This window comes from Anser cygnoides, chromosome 6, assembly GCF_040182565.1.
Source record: "Anser cygnoides isolate HZ-2024a breed goose chromosome 6, Taihu_goose_T2T_genome, whole genome shotgun sequence".
NCBI lineage: Eukaryota > Metazoa > Chordata > Aves > Anseriformes > Anatidae > Anser > Anser cygnoides.
Genome location: NC_089878.1, coordinates 21,377,939 through 21,397,773, shown reverse-complemented (window position 1 = coordinate 21,397,773; position 19,835 = coordinate 21,377,939). Strand labels below are relative to the sequence as shown.

General features: G+C 36.5%; 1 protein-coding gene across 12 annotated transcripts in view; it reads left to right on the top strand.

The window, feature by feature from the left end:
* The window catches only part of MYO3B (myosin IIIB), a 245,708-nt gene that overhangs the window by 52,288 nt on the left and 173,585 nt on the right, over positions 1-19,835 (top strand). For 9 of the 12 annotated variants that reach the window (XR_007162477.2, XR_010832378.1, XR_007162478.2 and 6 more), the window contains exon 11: positions 17,421-17,486. Coding sequence is in view for 8 of the 12 variants with exons in the window: in XM_048061517.2 (XP_047917474.1) it covers positions 17,421-17,486 (66 nt within the window). In the remaining 4 variants the exon portion in view is untranslated. Of the gene's footprint in view, positions 1-2,754; positions 4,096-11,140; positions 12,682-17,420; positions 17,487-17,612; positions 19,559-19,835 lie in introns of those variants that run through there. The other 3 variants (XM_048061538.2, XM_048061540.2, XM_048061539.2) reach the window with 3 other exon arrangements.

The window sequence follows — 19,835 nt, the reverse complement described above, 5'->3', positions numbered from 1 at the left end:
TGGATCTAAATCATAAATCTCCTGAAAAGGGACCTCCAGTGCCTACAGATAGTGATAAATCATACTGAGAAGACACTGAACCATGAAACGATTCTGTTAACATGTCATCTGTCTAGGAATATATTTTCAAATCTCCAACAGAAGGGTCTAAATTATGAAAGGAAGAGGGCCTAACAAAGTTGGTAGTTTGGGAGTTGATACTTTTAACCTCTTCCATCTGCTGCCACTACTTAGATGTGTCTGTTTTGGCAAAATACTACAAAGTAAAAGATTGTCAAATACTATTAGACCTCAGCTTTTTGAAGTAAAATAGATGCATAAATTCTTCAAAGAATGTTGTGAAAAGTGTATCATCGTATTAGTGTTATCTCTTAAGGTAGCAGTGATTTGAAATTTTGAAAAGAAAATTTATGTGTATGAAAAGTAACATGGCAAAGAGGAGATAATATACATTGTAGTCTGGAAAGGGTATTTACCAGTGGAAAGCGAGGATTTTAGACCATGTTGCACAGATCCTTTGTTTCAGGATCTGGCTCTTTATCATCCTGTTTACCCTGTTATCCTGTTTACCACAGGAATATGGTAAATTTAGAGTAATTTTCTAGGCTCACTGACAGCTAATATTAACAGAAACTGAATCAAATTTTCCTCTCATCTGTATCGGTCAAGTATTGCTCTTCTGAAAGCAGGAGAAGACACCTGTCTCCCTTCTCCTGTAGGTGAGATTGAGGTTCCTCCCCTCTGGATGGCAGCACAACCCCCGGGTGTATCAGTTGCTTCTCCTAGCTTTGTATTGTAAGCAAACTTGCTGAGAGTGTACTCTGCCCCATCAACCTGATCGCTAGTGAAGATGCTGGACAGGACTGGACTCAATATTCACCCCTGGGGTATGCCACACTACTGATGTCCAACTAGGCTTCGAATCACTAATCGCCACCATCTGGGCTTGGTCATTTAGACAGTTTTTGGTCCAACTCACTGTCTGCTCATCTAGGCCATGTGTTATCAGCTTCTCTGTCAGTTTCTTGTGGAAAACTGTGTTAAAAGCCTTACTGAGTCAAGGTAGGACTACATCTACTGTTCTCCCTTCATCTGTTCTTTACTGCATAATTGTAGGGGCTCTTGGCACAGCTTTTCTAAAGCTTTATAATGCCTCTTGGTTCTTCCTTGGTGAACAGAGTCTGATGAGAGTTAGAAGTTGTTTGTCTCTGTAGGTACCCCTACCCGTTGAGCATATATGTTCAATCATATGGTGGTAAGGAAAGGGAAAATCGAAGTGAAGGGCTTTCTTTTGCAGAAACCAGGTGGTTTCTGCGAAGATGTAATTCTAAAACCCCAGGTCCATATTCAGGTAAGCCAAGGAGCAAGATGGGTGAATGTCCTGGCATTTTGTTTGTATAATCTGACAAAACATGTATTAATTCCATGGGGAAAGAGTGCTAAGAGGACAAGATGTTTAAATGTTACTGTTATCACATTGCCTCACAGTTTACAACATTACCAAAATGTGCTTGATCAGGGACTCTGTCCTTCTAAAGATATATAGAAGTTATATGTTACTACGTCATTTCCAGCAGGTATATGAACTGGTAAAAGTCAAGTGTGTCCTAGAGTTTCAATATCAGACCTGAACAGACTTTTCCCAGGGTTGAATTGAGTAATGAGTGTCTGGTAGTAGTATTATTTTCCTTACATCATCTATGTCTAAAAAGCAGAGAGAGCAGTTTATGTCTAAGATCATATCAAATATGTATAGATAACTAGTCTTTAAATCTGGCAATACATCTAAAAATGGAAGTATATGCAGTTAGCAGATATATCATAGTAAAACCGTTCCCATTACCTTATAGCATTTTAATATATTTGAAAAAGTGGCAAAATATTATAAACATTTTCTGTATACTATATGAGACAGTGGAGATTAAGTCCTAGAGTTAAATCATCATGGTGCAATTTCCCTCCTGTCTTTCTTTAGCTAGTTAGTTATCACATAAACAATTATATAGTTGCATATGTTATCTTATTGATTTTGTCTTTCTATTCCATTTCATACATTGTTTGCAAGTAGAATTTGATTTTGCAGTTACATTCTTTCCTCAGATGTATTCATAGAATAAAGTTCAGCAAGTAATTCACGCTCTGTGGCTTGTTGTTGAATAGCCTGTTATAAGCATTTACTATTTCAGCTGTTAGGAAGGACTTTGCCTAAGTAGTGGTTGCCATTTTGTGATTGGTTAAGAGTCTTTCCTCCAACTGACTTTCTGGTGGGTACAGGCAATTACAAGTAGAAGGGCATTGTTTTATATTTATATTCTCCAGTGCTTATTTAAAACAGGCTGTTTCAGCAAACATTCCTGCCAGTATATCTGTTGATAAAACATTCAAGGAATTTACACGCACAAGAGCTAAAATGTGTGCAGCTGAAATGAATTCACTGAGAAACTCAAATGAATAATCATGAAAATAAACATGCCCAGCTCTCAGCCATTTTCTGAGCAAACAAGAAAAGAATCATCTCTCGTATTCTGCTTTATTCTCAGCACTGCACTCTCACCCTCTCAGAGCTCTAGGTAGAAGCCGAGATGCCTAGCAGATGGTTTTAGTGACTTCATATGCCATTCACTTCATGCATTAAATGCACGTAAACTGTTTTAGTCAACCAGTTTCTGAAGTAAATTACTACTTTTCAAAATCCATTGCATAAGTAATAGCAGACGGCTAAGATACAGTAAGTGCCATTTTGTTTTGCTCTAGTGGAAAATTTCATGCTGACAAGGTCAAGCCCTGCAGTCTGAGAGCAGTCAAGTGATGAAAGGCGCATCCAGCACAAGGAGAGGTGGTAGATGGACATCTACTAACTGTTGTCTCCTTCAGGAGAAGTGAGGATTTTAAATGTAGCTTAGATTTATGGAGTTGAGCTAGCTACAAAATATTGCTTTAATTATGTAAATGAAAAATAAATTATTTTTAGTGTATTTTCAAAACTTCTAATTTCTTGACAATTTATATGGAAGCACAGTAGTTAACAGCATTGTCTGTAGTTGTCCTGTAGTTCTGAAGGCAAGAAAATAATCCTCGATACAGCAATTACGAATTTTAAGGAAGTTCTTGTTAAAGTGCCTGGTAAACTAGAGGTTGTAATGGAGAAAGTGTAGAATGGCTGAATATTTTTTTAGTACAGGGAAGTACTTGTGCTCTGCATTTGAAATGAGTTTGAAGAGAGAGTGGGAAAATCAGTCAGTTATAAATAGTTAACAGCCAATTTTCCACTATTCAGCCAAGAGAACAGCTTCCTTCTAGGCAGATAATTCACATGTAATATTGCTTTGCAGTAAGACATTTTCTGTTCAGATATTTTTATATGATTGATTAATATACTATGTTATGGAAATAGATTCTTAGGCTAAAAATAATTGAGATAATCTCAGACTCAAATTGCTCAGTAAAGAACTAGGTAGCTACACTTTCAACATATAAATCTACATCATTACTAGAGGTTGCTGAGAGGCTGCTGATGCCTTATTAGATAAGGTTTAGATAGATTACCTGCAGCACTAAACAATTTACTGAGAACAGAAAATGGGCTTTCAATACAGTCTAGAAATGAAACATCACAATTATTTGAGGTCCTCTGTAACCTTGGAAACAATTGGGAGCAGTGACATCAGCAACAATTATGTGCAATTTTTGTCTTTAGTTTATCACCAAGGTAACCAGAGCAGGTTTCCCTGCTTGAAATTTTAAGAATGTCTTGGTTCAATATTAAGTGAGCATGCATGAAGCAAGCTGTTTAGCATCTGTTAAAATTACATTATGTTTCCCTTTCAAAATGGTCCATCAGGATTTAAATTGTGTAAACTCAACTCATCTCTCCTCCTCACCCCCAGCCAGCCCCCTTTTGGAACAGCTGCAGGCAAATGAAGCCTTCATTACTGCGTTAAATTCACTGAATACTGGAAAGAAGGAAAACACTGAATTCCTGTTGCTGGCAACAAATACCAAATATTGCAATTGTATGTAGAGGCTACAAATTGCCCTACGTTGTTTTTGAGGGTGGTACTCACCCACAGTTGAGGACTGATGATATTCCTACATCTAACTTGCTCAGGAAAGCTTTGCATTAAAGTCTAGGTTCCTAAGAGACCCTCAGACAGTGCTGCCTGAGAAATATATTGGATCAGTGATTCCCTTAGATTCCCAGGCCATGAGGCATCCTTCTTCAGCCTGCTTCGCCTTGTGGTTGTGTCAGTCAGCAATGGTCTAGCATGATATCCATCTTCATGCTTGCTCCAGAGAGGTTTTTTTTTTTTTTGCTGCAGTGGGCCTTGGGGAAAGCAACATTTGAATTAAAACTTTGTTGTATAGGGGAAAAAGCTATATTCCCATTCATAAATGCTATGAGACAGGTGCCATAATGCTGATAGGGAGGATATTCAGGCCACATCTCTCATCTATGTGTAATTCAGGTTTAGAGAGACACATTTTACTACTAAGTGGTGATTATCATTGAGTCATGGAGGTAAAAGGGCAAGCTGCAAATAAGTTGTCTTTTAGTTTTCAGTTTAACACTGGAACACAGTCTCAGGTTAAAGCCACATCAAACGGCAATTTAGGAATGTATGTATAGATTTAAGTTGCATATTTTACCTGTGATGTCTCTGTCAAACATTTTGTTTTTTGTGTGCATACATGTTTACCCGTAGGTTGCTGCGCACACAAAACACATTTATGTTCTGGTAAGTTATTGTGCATTAAGCTTATCATAGAATCATCTAGGTTGGAAGAGACCTCCAAGATCACTGAGTCCAACCTCTGACCTAACACTAACAAGTCCTCCACTAAACCATATCACTAAGCTCAATATCTAAATGTCTCTTAAAGACCTCCAGGGATGGTGACTCAACCACTTCGCTGGGCAGCCCATTCCAATGCCTAACAACCACTTCCTAATATCCAACCTAAATCTCCCCTGGCGCAACTTTAGCCCATTCCCCCTTGTCCTGTCACCAGGCACGTGGGAGAACAGACCAACCCCCACCTCGCTACAGCCTCCTTTAAGGTACCTGTAGAGTGCGATAAGGTCGCCCCTGAGCCTTCTCTTTTCCAGGCTGAACAAGCCCAGCTCCCTCAGCCGCTCCTCATAAGACTTGTTCTCCAGACCCCTCACCAGCTTCATTACCCTTCTCTGGACTCTCTTGAGTACCTCCATGTCCTTCTTGTAGCGAGGGGCCTTTTTTTGCTGGGCTATCAGTGTACAGGCAAGTTGCCATGCTTGTGTCTTTGAGATCAAGTTAGAACTTGATTTTTCAAGGAAGGTAATACAGATCTGATCGTGTTTTGAGTGCAGTCCTGAAGAAATGAAACTAGATTTCAAACCATTAGCCCTGGGAGTTTCTAAAACATACCTCTCAGCCTATGGTTAATGTTGGAGTTCAGTAGCCCACATCACTTACAATGAATCAAAAAATTTAAATTAAACTTTTTGCTTGAAAAAAGATAATCTGCTCACATACTTTGGTACTGCAGAGGGAATAAGACACCTCACACATTTCACAGTACCAAAGGCTTTCATGGGATGTAATTGAAAAATGGATGCCTTTCTCAGAAATAGAATATTGATGTTCATATTTGTAATGGAATTAATTCACTGACTGATAGAAGCAAATGGAAGAAAATGGAAGCCAACCTTTTTAGATAGTAGTCCTAGACCAGCAAGATTGTATTTATCTTTAGGATTGCAAAGAATGTGCAATTGTTATTTTTTTTTTATTTTTCTAATAATAATAAGTCCCCAAATACTGATGTGCTTTGACCTCTGAAGTCTTTACCAGAAATATGGAATAACAAATAATCACACTATTTGCAAACATGCTTGGTGAAAAGGAGCTGTGCCTTGAAATATATTGATTCACTTGTTACAGTTTTCAGTTTGATTAATGTTAAAATGCCATGCAGTATATTTAATCATTATTCATGATTAGTGCAGTAATAATGCACTGGGCATATCTACACATTTACTATTAACAATTAATGTCTTATATTTCTTTCCTATCATAGATGCAATCATAAGGTAGAACTCATAAAAATTTTGAAGAAATATTTATTGGAGTAGACACTGGTTATAAATCTTGATAACTAGGATATTCAGGAAGTTAATAATGATTTCCATAGGTTTATTTTATGATAATGAAAGGCCATTTAGATTATAGCTGTGTTGCAGCTTCTCTCAAGAATCTGACCAGGAGATGCAAGTTTTCACCACTGTTGCAAGGACAAGAAAAACTCTCAGGCAAGAGATGAAGTACTGCATTCTGTGCCGGGAGACCACATTTTACATATGAACAGTCTGAAACGTAGTCAGACTAAACAACTGTTGGATTCCAGGTCTACAAACATTACACTAGTACTGTGTGAAGAAATAGCAGGCAGGGAAAGGAGAATGGAAGAGGAGGAAAAAAGTGATTAATGATATGGTGAATTGGTCTGTAAGTCTGGTCCTGTGGCAGCACCAGTATTTACATGGAGCTATTCGACTGACAGCAAATGCCCCGTGTGAAGGCCTGACTGGATAAAGTGCTGAGCAACCTGAACTGAGCTCAGAGCTGCTTCTGCTTTAAGCAGGAGGTTGAACTAGAGACGTCCTGAGGCCTTCCAGCTTGCATTAGTCTGTGCTGTGGTAAAAAGATTCTTGTCATCCATGCAAGTCTATAAGTGGAAATTTGGGTAGTAAACAGATAGAAGATAAATACTTCACTTCTTTATCAAGTCTGAATGAGACAATAATTGGACTAATTGTTCTGGTTGTTAGTAACCAAAATAAAATAAAATTGAGGGCATGCAAAAGATAAAAAATAAAATTAGCTGAGAAGACAGGAGAAGAAGCTGGTAAAACTGATCAAAACCAAGTGAGTTTTCCAGGAAAATTGTGATTATTTTTGATGAGAACTACCCTTATATTGAAAAATTAGAAGCAATTTGAGCATAGCTCTGGTTTTCTCTAGGATAGAGGTATTTAAGGTTGGCAGTTCAATCTGCTTGGCAAGTGGATGATGAAATCCAATGACTGAAAGCTGTATTTAGAAAAATTTAAACAGAAAATACATCACTTTATTCATGGGAGCAGTATTTTAGCAGGCACTCATACCCTGATGAACAAAATAAGTCAAGTATGAGATGGTGGTGGTGGTCTATTCCAGGCTTGGAACTGGGAGTCTGTGTAAGTATAGCTGCTTAAAACAGGATCAGAAGTGTTAGTGATGCACGTACGAGAGAACTGATAATTTTGGGGCTTGCCTGATGGCCTAGCTCCAGTACTATATGAAACATTTTTTTGAAAGGAGGACACACGGTGTTGTCTTCTGCAGTATGATTGTAGGAGAAGAAAGTCTCAGACTATGGCTGGAAAATCAGACACATGGCAAAGGGGAGAACAAGACATGTCTGTGAGAGCAGGGGGGAGCCTGGTTGAAAGCAAGTATTGTGTTTTTGGTAAGGGAGTGCATAAGTTTTTGTTTTTGTTTTTCCTGTGCAGATGGTGCTTTTGTAACCTTATGAGGGCAGGAGCATCTCTCTTCTTGAGAGAGTTAGTGTCAGTGTTTTGGTGTTCAGCAGCAGTCTCTAACAATATTAGGAAAAAATAGTTGTAACAACTTTCACCTTTCTACCTGGCTGACTAAAATGGTTTGACTTTATGCAGTTTAGTTTGGTTAAATTATCCAAAATGCTGCTTCTAGGTTTCTTCATTCACAGTATAGGTTAATCAGATTCCCTTTTACCAGACTATTCACATAATAGACCAAGTGCTGGGTGAGAATGTGCTGAATTACAAGAAGATAGCTTTATTGGGCAAGTTGATGAACCATGATCTGCTGCTAGCATGCAAATGTGTCAGACTTCTTCAGGCAGCATCTGCTTGAACTGTCTAGGGAAACCAAAAGAACACTAAACATCCTACTCTGGAACAAAAACAGAGATCTGACTTGGTGAAAGTGTAATTTTCTTCTCTGTTTAGTCATGATACGTGTGTTTTGTTTTGTTTTTATTTGAATGCTCATGTCATGACAACATATATAATCGCCTCTTAGTTCCTCATAATTAATTACTGAGAGGAAATTTAGGAAAGAAGCAAGGTTTGTGTTCTATATTGTTTCCTGTATTTTTATTATTATAAAAATATTTTACTTCTCAGCTCATTTATTTCAAAGCTGGCTTTAAATAAAAAACAAAACAAACAAACAACCCTCCCCCCACTGGATTCTTGCATTGGATATTCAAGCCTTGCAGAACCTATGATGACTTTTAAAAAGACTCCTCAGATGCAGTTAGTGCTCACTCCAATCAAATATGCAGTAATACTCTTTGTGAGAGCTCTCTTTGAAGCATATCTAACTTCTTCAGTTTGGAGGATCTCACTAAATCTGTCAGAACTCTGCACTCCAGAAAAAAGTGGGGAAGACATGACTATGTATAGTTTAATTGTTGTTAGGTGTCTAAAAGGACACAAATGCATTTTTTTTTCCCACATATTTATTGAGGAAATAAGAGTGTTTGATTGTAGATCACAGCTGACTTTATTTGGAACATAAGTACCTGATGTTTTTTAACATTTTAAAGGTAAAACCGTGCTGTAATTTGGATTCTTGTTCAGTGTGTTAATGTTTACTATAGAAAAAGACAGCTAAAACACATTTTTGTATCCAAAACAATTACTGCTATTGCATTCTGTACATTGTTTATACCATGTTTTTTATTGATGTTCACAGAAGATTAAATCCTTTCCCAGTTAAAGTTGGAGGCAAAAATCTAACGTTTTTTAGGGCACCCAGATTTCACCTGATTTTTTTCTTCCACAGTTTGAACAACGTGCTTATCTCATACCTGTTTCTTTATCTTAAAGTATTCCTCCTGTCCATTCTTTCACCACCAGTTACTTTGGAGTTTTACCCATTCCCAGGATATTGCAGTCTATCATGTGGTAGTTTGCATTCCGTAGTAGTCACGAAAGTAACAGTCTTCAAAGCATTTATTTTTAAAAGTCTGTATTGTACTTCTGTTTCCTAGATTACATCCTTGGCTATTTTCTTGTTTCATCTCCCTGTGTCAAATGCCAATGTTCTCTTAACCCATACAGAATGATTTATGTCAGCTCTTTCTTGTCTTCCAACAGTGTTTCATCACTGTGCTGCTTTAAATGTTTTAATTATCTCTCCTCTAAACTTCTTGCTTTCTCAAGTCTGTCCTCTTCAATCTCCTCAGAGTGTTTAGGGATGGTGCTTTTGTTTTGTTTTTTTGTTTTTTGTTTTGGTTGTTTGTTTTGTTTTGTTTTTTGTTTTTGAGAGAGAGAGAGACTATTCTTTCTTTGCCTTTGGTGATCTTGGTTTGCTTGTCACCTGTGTTTATTAGTTTTCACTTCAGTTGTAATCTACCGGGATTCCTGAGTCATACAATGTTTTATAAGGGAGACCAAAATTCAAATGTTTTGAAAGTGAGCTTATTGGAAGGAATAGGACAGGAAATAAATTCCAATCCACATACGGTCCTTATGCTCAGGAGGCGTGTTATCTGGTAAGAGAATTCCGTTAAAAAAATAAAAAAGGTATTCTTACAGGTCTTGTACAATTCTTCATGCTTCAGTACTTAGTGAATTTCTTACAAGGGACATGATAAAGATTCTAATGGTTCATTGGAAATGTGCCACCATTAACTAATGTATTCCTTCTATAAGTATTCATTTCTGAACCAGACTGGTAAGGGTATCAGAATAATATCACTTCTTAAAATGCTATGAGCCAGACTAAACTGAAAGCAGTGAGTAAGGTGTGAGTCATAAAAAGTATGAATAAAGAGCAATCCTTGTTTCCTGTTGAAAATACAGAGTGTAGGTGCTTGTTCTCATCAACCATAATGACTGAATTCCATGTTCAGTACTAGCCATATCAAGCATATAGTAATAAACTTATTTTATGAGGTTATTGTTGCGTTCGTTCATATTTCCGTAGAGCCTCAACTAAGAAAAGGTTCATCTCTCTCTCAGAAATGGAAGGATAAGAAAGTGTCTTCCTCTTTGAAAATAAAAGCCAAATTAGGCAATAAAGAAATAAAAGTAAAGAAGTACAAGTAGCAAAAAGTTTTGCCCAGTATATCATAGAAGTTTACTGGCAGAGGTGGTTAGAACAGAAAATTTTATATTCTGATTCCTCGTTCAGTACCTGAATGAAGCTGCCTTCTTGGGATGAAAATTAATCTTATGGTTAGTATTTTTTGGCCCCTGGAATGACAGAGTGAAGTTACCCTCGGTGAGGATGATCTTGCTTCTCTGTTGTAACAGTATCCCAATTTCTTCTGACCGTTTCTTGCTTTTTCCACTTGCATTTTCCTGTCAACTATATCTTAGTCATCTCTTATTAACTGCTTGTCTGAAATTATCAAAGACCTTTTATTTATGTTAGTCATATAAGTTCCTTTTCCTCCACTTATGATAAACAATTTGCAGCATCTCAGCCTTCCTCTTGTTGAGCCAAATTTTAGCTTTCCGAGAGTGGATCTGCTCCACTGGGCAGGGACCTCAGGCTGGTAGCCTACTCAGGCCTCATAAGCTAGCTGCCATACAGTGGGGATTTGAAACACGTATGGTTGAGGATTTGCCCTTAGAAATTTACCTATGCAATTTTCACTTTAAGATGCTTTATTTTCTACGACAACTCTACAAATATGCAGTGTAATTGCAGTATCCTACTGTTCCAGCTACAGAATTTTAGTGTCTAGACAACACGATATGCGTTTCAGCCAGGCACAGAAATATTACTGTCCCATCTTTATTTCTTTCACAACTGTCAGTTCTCTCGCTTTGCAAATTGACAGAGGCATGGTTTTAATGGAAAAGCAAAATACTGTATTGCAGTTAAGATGTGAAATGATTATAAATAAAAATCTCTATTGTTACTTCCTCAGTTTCAATTGCTGTTAATTTGCTTGTGCCTCTTTAGCTCTCTGAAACTTCTGTGAATAAATGAGATGACAAAGCATAATTGTAATTCAATTATGCTGTCTGTTTTAAAGCTTGACCACTGGAATGCAAAACTGTGTGAGTTCACCTCCATCAAAAAGTATTTCTGAAATAAAATACTTGTTTCTGTCTCAGTGAAACCAGAAACTGAAACTGGAAACTGAAGAGTAAATGACAGGAATAAATGATGCCTTGTCAAGTCCTGAAAAAGGCTAATGAAACCTTGCAGCTGCCAAATCTGACTGAAACCAGTGGCCTGTGAATTGCAGTGTTCAAGGGAAAAAGTCAAAGATAATCCAGATGTTCCCAAGCAGAACACTTCACAATACTTTTTCATCCATTTTCTTTGTCTGTATAAAGTTTAAAAAAGGAAAAAAAAAGAGATTTTTTTAATGCATTTTCTGAAGCTGGTTATTTGACATTCAAAATAATTTAATGTGCTTAGCACATTATTTATTTCCATACTCATTACTTTAAAGGTGACTTTTATATTTACCATTTTGAACACAGGATTGTTCGTGTGAAGAAGGTTTCTTAGGACATTTCTTTTGACAGCCTCTTTATATTCTTCCTGAAGTGCTTGTCTTTCGGCAATGCATAAAATGAATCTTGAAAATCAAAAGGAGGTTTGTGCATAATTCTGGAACTGACTATCTTTTACCATTTATTTTTGCTCATTATTATGCTGGCTGATGAAATATTCTAAGCTGGAGACCTGTGAATAAATCTTCATTTAAATGTGTTTTAAAGAGGTAGTTGATATTTTGTTCACTTATGGTTTTATATTTGTTTTACAGCCAGACCTGTAGTTTGTTGTTAATCCACTAGTTTGCTTACTTAGCAGCATCAGAATAAATAGTCATGTAAAATCACAACCAAAAGAGGGCAAGTGTGGAGTTATACATCACAAAATGCAGAGCCATCATTCTTTTCTAAGAAAGAATGTAAGCAGGTGTTCAATTTGCATTTTACTGGATCAGGACCCTTTTTTAAAAAAAAAAAGTTTTAAAAGTGGATTGTTAACTTAGACCCTTTCTAGTAATTAGGATCCTACAGTCTCTTATCTGTATTTGTCAATTTAACATTCAACTCAATATACATTTGCTTTACAGACTTTAGCACTATGTATAGCCTATGGAACAAACAGAACATCCATTCCAGTGAAGGGGGAAATATCAGATAACTCTGTAAATAAAAGACAGCAAAATACTTGGGCAAGGAAAACTTTTTTTTTTTTTCTTTCAGCAATGAGGCAGGAGTGTATTCTGCTCTCTCTTAACTGTTTCCTGGGTAGATTTTGATTACGTTACCGTAGTAGGTTTTGACCTTGGTTTAAAGCAGCATATCCTTGCTCTCCTTGTTAGAATTAAGGCACTTCCACATTATTTCAGTAGATACACCTTTAATATTCTAGCAAATAAGAATTGAAGTTGTGCTTTAACAGTTTAGAACGAGATATTTACATAAGTAGAACAATCCTTTCAGGGAAAAGGGAAGTAGAGTGGAAAAGGAGAAACTATTCCGAAGCAGAAGTGAATCATTTCCAAGTGAGAAGGCGGCTGGAGAGTGAATTTGGCAGGAGCATACCTTTCCTCTGTTCCCCTCCCCATCCCACCCCTTTTGAAGAAGTAATTTCAAAGGCCTGCCTTCAAATACATGGAGGATTTTGTGCTGATTCTCCACTCCTGCTTGGAAACTCTGCAGTTTCTATCTTAGCCTTACAGAGCTGAAGGCAGTACCCTGCTTTCTACTGAGTGAACTTCGGTGAAATATAATACCGAAAGTAAATCAAACTTGAGTAGCCTTTAGTAGGAGGCAGATGAATGGGGGAGTGTTTAGGATGTGAATTATTCAGTTAGATTAATGGAAACCTCTTACTGATTTGAATGGGCCACAAACCAGGAAATCCTCTGAATCTTGTTGAGAATCCTTTTGTTATTTTCAGTGACTTACCCAATGTGGGGATGCTTTGCAGAACAGGATTTAAAATTTGAGAATTTGAGAATTGGTCAGGTACTAATTAATGTCAAGCGTTCACTTACTTAAATACAAACCGTTTGTTTTATGTAACCTTTTGTAAGGAAATCTCATTATATACATGGTTAACTTTCTGCTTTTTCTATGTCTTTTTCACTTAGCTTTTGGAAACAGGCACAAATGGTTTAATTTCATGTAAAATCTGTCTACCTGTAAACCTAGGCAACTGTCAACAGAACTATTGTCTCTGGTTGCCCTATATTTAGTATGCTTAAAAAATAAATAAATTGCAACATGCATGTATGGGGCTGTGACTGCCAGAGCGTGTTCATGGTGACAGGTGTTGGAGGTTCATCTGCTAATTTCTTATTAGAAACAGTGTGGTAGGCTGATGATACAATCTGGTCATTGGAGGCCCTATCTTGGTTTTGGCTTATGTGGCTAAGTTTACTGAAGTAATTTAAAAAAAATAGTAAATGTGTTTTCAATTTTATTTATTTTTTTGATAGATGTATTTTAAGATGAAAATATTTATTTTCCTTTTCCCAATAAAAATCTATTATCTGTGTTCTGTAATTAGGCTCACATCTTACTGTAAAGGATGAATGGTGTTCACTGAACTGCATCATTGGCCTTATTGTGGTAAAATGACTGATTTTGTTTCACCAGCTGTGACTTTGGAGGCAGGCTGAATGACGGGGAACACATAAAGCTCAACATATTAAACTATTTCTAGCACATAACTGTACATGTATCATTGAGAATTCAGCAGCAGTTCTTGTTTGATAAGCTTGCTAATGTCGTGTTCTAAGGAACACTGCTTCTGCATGAGGTCTCTGATACAGGCTGAACCCTGCAGTCCTTACTGAAGCAAAGCTCCCGTTGAAACACAGGATCACTATGACCATGGAAGACACTGAATATGAGAGTATGTGACCAGCTCCTCACAAGAGCAATACATCTGCCTAAGGAAATAGAGCATGTAGTTCTATGACTAATTATGAATTATAGAAAGAAAGGATAAAAGACACAATGTTGGGAAATAAATGGTTGATTACTCATCTTGCTTCCAAAGAGAACATTTTCAAAAGGCAAGCCCAATTATACTCGCTTTTTTCAGTCAGATATCTACTTCTCCTAATTTCCATCTCTTATAGTAGAAAATAAGACTATATTGTCCTTCAGCTTGTTGTATATGTGGCAAAGGTGATTGAGAGGTTGCATGCAGTGTTCTGATTTTATATGAAGATGGTAAATTATGGCAGCAAGTTAACAAGAGGTATAGCTTTCAGTTTTTCTGTGAATGTGTTCTGAGTACTGTAGAAGCTGCCAGATGTTGCTGAAATTCAGTGATGTCAGCTGATGCAAGGATACAAAAGCCATAGAACTGCATGTGCTGTGTTTAATATAATCTGGAGTCACAAATGGCCTTAGTTGGAAATTTGATAAGCCAAAGTTGTGAGGCAAGTGTTGTATTTCTCTGTGGTTTAGCATCTGATTATGTATGAGTTGTTTTACCTTTTATCTTTAAAGCGGTATGAATTGCAGATGTTTTAATGGATTATTAATTTCAAACTGCAAAGGATTTAATATGCTCACAAAACAAACAAAACAACTTAAATTCTTGGATAGCGAGTTGCCCTTGCATATCTGGCATCTTGTGTTAGACTAAAAGTTGGGTTTAAGTGATATCACCTCTGGAGGTGCTGTGGAAGTGATGAATTTTTCTGCCATCATCATGAAGCACACTTTGTGTTGTGTTAGGTGAAGAGATGTTGGGGAAGCTTAACTGACCCTCTTATGCTCCTTCCTGGAAATTCTTTATGGGCATAATAGCAGAAGAGGGTGAGCCTATTTTGTACCTTGCATTTAGGTAATGCCTTTCACCAGAGGGCAACAATGTGCTTTACAGATGTTAAAAGAGTTAAGGTTCTGGACCCATTTAGTCCAATTTTATAGATGGGGTACTTCAAGCATCAATTTAGTGATTTAAGAACAAAGGACTACTAATTTTATGATCTTACTACAGACAAATTAAGAACAATGTATCATCTTCTATCAACAATACCAAAGTTATTGAGCTCAAGAAGACATCTATAGAGTTACAGATTCCTTGGTTGTGTATGTGTGTGTGTCCACAATTCATGATTTGGCACATGGCATACTCAGCCACCTCTGAGAGAGTATTCAGTAGCTACCAGCAAGTGCTTAGTAGCTTAGTAATTCATTGGACAAAGCATGTTCTGTGTGGTTAAAACATGACTTACTTCATTAATCATTAACCTGCCAATGACTGAATGTATTTCCTGAATGACGTCTGTTCTGCTCATCTGTTCTTCTGTGATGAAATCACACCTGTTTCCATCATAACACCTGCAACTAACGTAAGTACCCATGTGTCTTTTTTTCCTTCTTGAAGAAGTTCCTTGTAAGAGGAATAGTGCCTCCAAACAGTATGCTTTTTGTAAGCACCATCATTACCACCCTGGAAGGTTTTTAAGAACAGTCTGAAGAGGAAAGACGAAACTACGTATTTCATGAACAGTACCTGAGCTTTTGTAAAAATGAATTATTTTGCAGTGAAATTCAAAATGTTGGCGTCATTCTAAAAAGAAATGCATTATATTTCCATGCAGTACAATAAAAAAGTTGCTCTTACCAGAACTCAAGTTGTCAGATAGAGTGCTATTCCTGCAAAATAAAGACTAAATAACATAGCTGGCGCTATCCCCAGCTGCGAGTCTATTAAAGCTCTGTCCAGAGGTCATGCATGTAGGTTGTGTGGACTGATAACCATTTTCATTATAGAGAAAGAGGTTTTTAAAGATTACCTTTCTTCGATACAAGGTTTTTATCTTGGAGTACCTCTTGAAATCCTTTGCTGTTTTTGCTTTTTTATGTTCATACACAGCCACGCATTCTGTGATGTGTATGAATATATGAACCTGGTAAATGGAAGAGAGCACTGAAACATTATTGTAATTGAAAATAACCAATCATATCTTTTTTTCTAATAATATATCTGTTAAGTGATGCACATCTCAAGCATTCTGGATTTCTTCACTTCAAGAAGAAAATTGTGTTCCCTGAGTCTTCTATAAGAAAAGAGGAAGGTAATAACATATTCATCCTGGAAAACATGACAGCCTGCAGTGAAATTAGATGACTGCATTTGTTTTGAGTAGATACAGATGAACAAAAATGATCCATCTACAACAAAGCCACATGGTCTTTTCCTTTCTTCTTTTCCTTTTAGTGTTTTGTTTGAGAGTAATTGTTAAATGGAACTACTCTGAATCAATGTGTGAAAAATTCAAGACCGCTATGCAGATCAACTCTAATTTATGTTGTATTTATGTTTTTTGCCTTTTTGTTCTGTGAGATGTTTCCAAACAGTGTGTTGCTGTCATATGTGGCCCTGGTATAAATGAAGCAATTTGTTATATAACCCAGACTATTAGTGAATGTTTCTGTTGTCGAATAAGTCATGTGATTTATTTATTTTTTTTTGCCAATTCAGCGGTATGTGGTCATTTGTATTGAGCTGCCAAATGCAGCAAAGGACAAATCATTAAGGTTTTATAAAATAAAAGTTTAATCTTAGGAAGTTAAATGGACTTCAATATTTAATAAATCTTAAGCTGCTGAAAAAAAACTTTGGAAGGTAATAGTACAATATGCAGTTTATGAATACTTCTTGTTGTAGGTTGACCCACTGAAATTTGGTCCACTTAACTTGACCTATAAGCCTTTCTCTGTATGTTTATGTAATTTAATTGTAACGGTCAGAAAGGAAAATAATAATATATCAAGTAACATGGAACCCATCAGAGTTTAAGATAATTCCTGTGGAAGAGAGTATGTAATATAAAAATACTTTCTGCTAAATGTCATTTTAAATAATGACATCTATTTTTAATAGAGTTTACAGCATGGAGACTTTATCTCCTGAGTCATCCAAACTGAATACCAGTTGAAATCTGGACTGAAAATCCTACAGTTTGTTGACAACTTGGTGGTTCTTATTTTGATGATATCCATACTTAAAAAGTCATGGTTAGAGTCAGTGATCTGGGGTAAAGGGCTAAAAGGCTGTGATAGCTAGGTTAATCTTCCAGTCTCAGTTGATCTTTTCTGAGTCAGTCTGAATTAAAAGGGAAATGCTGGGAAGCACACTGTGAGCATTACTGACTGCCAACTTCAAAGGTATTGACATAAAAGGAGAAGGACATGAAAAGAGGAAAACTGTCAATGAAAAAGCAGCAGCAAGAAAAAACCAACAGGCCTCTGAAGGACATGTAGACCACTTGGGCATTACTTTCTCCACCATCATTTTATTCCTAGTAGAACCAGTATCATCTCTGATGACTATTTGTGAGAAAATTCTGGTAAACATTACCATTGTAACCCCCAAAACTTTATTTTATTTTTTTTTCAGAAATCCTCCTCCTACTTTGCTACATCCTGAAAAATGGTGCAGAGGATTCAATCATTTCATTTCACAGTGAGTTTTATTTTCTTTTAAAACTAGTTTATTCAGCAACACCTGTGTGTGTCTAAATCTGAAAGCAGAATTTATTTATGGAGTTGTTACTTTTGCCGGTTTTTAACTTCAGTTTTCTTTTCATAGATTCTAAACTGTTCTTCAGTTTTTGAGAGCTATAGAGCACAGTTTGATCTTCTCATGTAACTTGTTTCACAGCTTCTTTTAACTCTGTAGTTGATTCGCTTCTTGACTTTTTGTTAAACCTGGGGCATGTTTATAATATACCTGATTGTCTTGATCGTTTTGGAGTGGACTTCTGTGTCGAAGAGAAAATGGATTAGTGAAAATGACTGCTGGTCAATTTAAAATAAGAATATAAAGACCAGATGGACAATAGTTGTCTTTTTCCACCTTACAAATATTCAGCAGTATACTCAATATGTAAATTGTATACTCAATATGTAGATGAACATGAGTTGTACCAAAAGTGTAACATGTTACCTGAATGCTACATTGAACTGAAATATGCTCTTGTTTTGCCTTTTTCTTTTTACAGTGAAACTAAGAAATTGTACTTTACTAGCTGTTAGCATTATATTCATAAATCTTAGAGCAACTTCTACAAGCGATTTTGGGGGTTTGTTTGTGACCGAATTTCATTGTGACTGAATACAGCTTAAACTGTGTAACATGGGGGATAATATTATCAAACTCTGGGAAGTTCACACTGTTCAGATAACCAAATACTTTGAACACTGCTGGCCAATATTGACTTTTTAAGATAGGTTTGGAAACCTGTACGTTTCCACATTTAATCTGTCCTATCTCAATGCACGTATAGTTTCTTGTGGAGGATTATAATATCCATACCTGGTAAGTTTTTCAGTCAGTTGTGCAGTAGTGTCTTCCCATTTTAGAAGAAGTTAAAATAGAAAGATTAATGTGAATAAAAATAAAAAAAATATTCTTATTTACTATGCTGATCTTTAAATCAGGCAGCAAGATGGGGCAAACTTTAATAGCATATAGTGGAAGGCCATTACTGTCATTGCTGCAGTGTGACTCAGGATCTCTTAAAGAGCAGATAGTAGAAGTACATCCTTTTAAAGCAGGTTGACCTGAGTTCTGTTTCTCCATAATGCCTGTCCTTTTCTACTCAGCAGTGAACATTGTAATCTGTGGCAGAATCAGTGGTTAACTACAGAAGTCACTGCGTGGTGGATGAATTCCCTTCTATTATAGAGAAACATTCTTTTTACAGTATATATGGACAGTACCTGATATTTTGGGGAACTCTAGTGCAAGGAGGTTATGTTCCATTTGTGCTTTAGAGAGTCAGTGCGCCAGGTAAGTACGAAGATTACATTCCTTTCTCGGAAACATTGTGCCTCTGCACCAGAATCCATTTGTTTCTTTCTTAGGGTCTTCCTTTTTAGAAGTCTCTGCTGAGCTTGAGAACAATACAAAAAATGAAGTTTATCATTTGTTTAGTCCTTTAGTGCAGCATGCATTGTTCTTATCAGAAATCAGACTTTATAACTATACTTGTTTTAATCTTGTCCTTTGGGTTTTTGATATCTTCAAATTGTATATTTTTAATCAGATTGATTTTCAATTACTTTGCTTAATTACTTCCTCTCACCAGCAACATCTGCAGGTTTGCAGATCTTGTTTTTAATTTTTACAGTAATGCACACAATGAAGTAAGGAAGCATACTTGCAGGCAATTTCTTAACGTGAAGAAATGCAACAATTGTAATAAATTTACTGTTCTTACAGAGACCTGTAAGAGAACGCTGAAGGGGAATTCTCCATGACATTGCTTCATTCTTGTGCATGTCTTATTAAGGTTGTTATGAAGCAGAGGTTACAAAATATCATTATGAGGGCTTGGATTTACACTAGTGGATTCTCTAGAAAACAAAACAAAACAAAAACAAAAACAAACAAACAAAAAGACACGTTGAATCATACAACTGCAAACCTTTTAGCCATTACTGGTAATTGGCTCATTTATGTGCATTAGGTATGTATTTGATGATGCCTGCCTTTGTGACAGCTTAGTTATGATAAATTAAAAGCAGCAATTGTATAAATTCCATACTGCCTTTTATCCATATGTTAAGACCTAGCTTGATGTTTCTGTCTCCCTTGTGATGAGTGGTTAGCTTTAAAATAATTTTATTATCTATCTCCTTCCTGATGGCTAACATCATTTGCATAACAAGCTTATCTGGTTCAAGCTGTGGGCCAGACCTGTGTACTGGAAAAATACAAGCGTTCATCTGTAGCTAAGCACACTTCTGACTTCAGTTCTGTTGACACAATAATTTCATCTATGTCAAAATTGCCAAACCTGGTCATTGT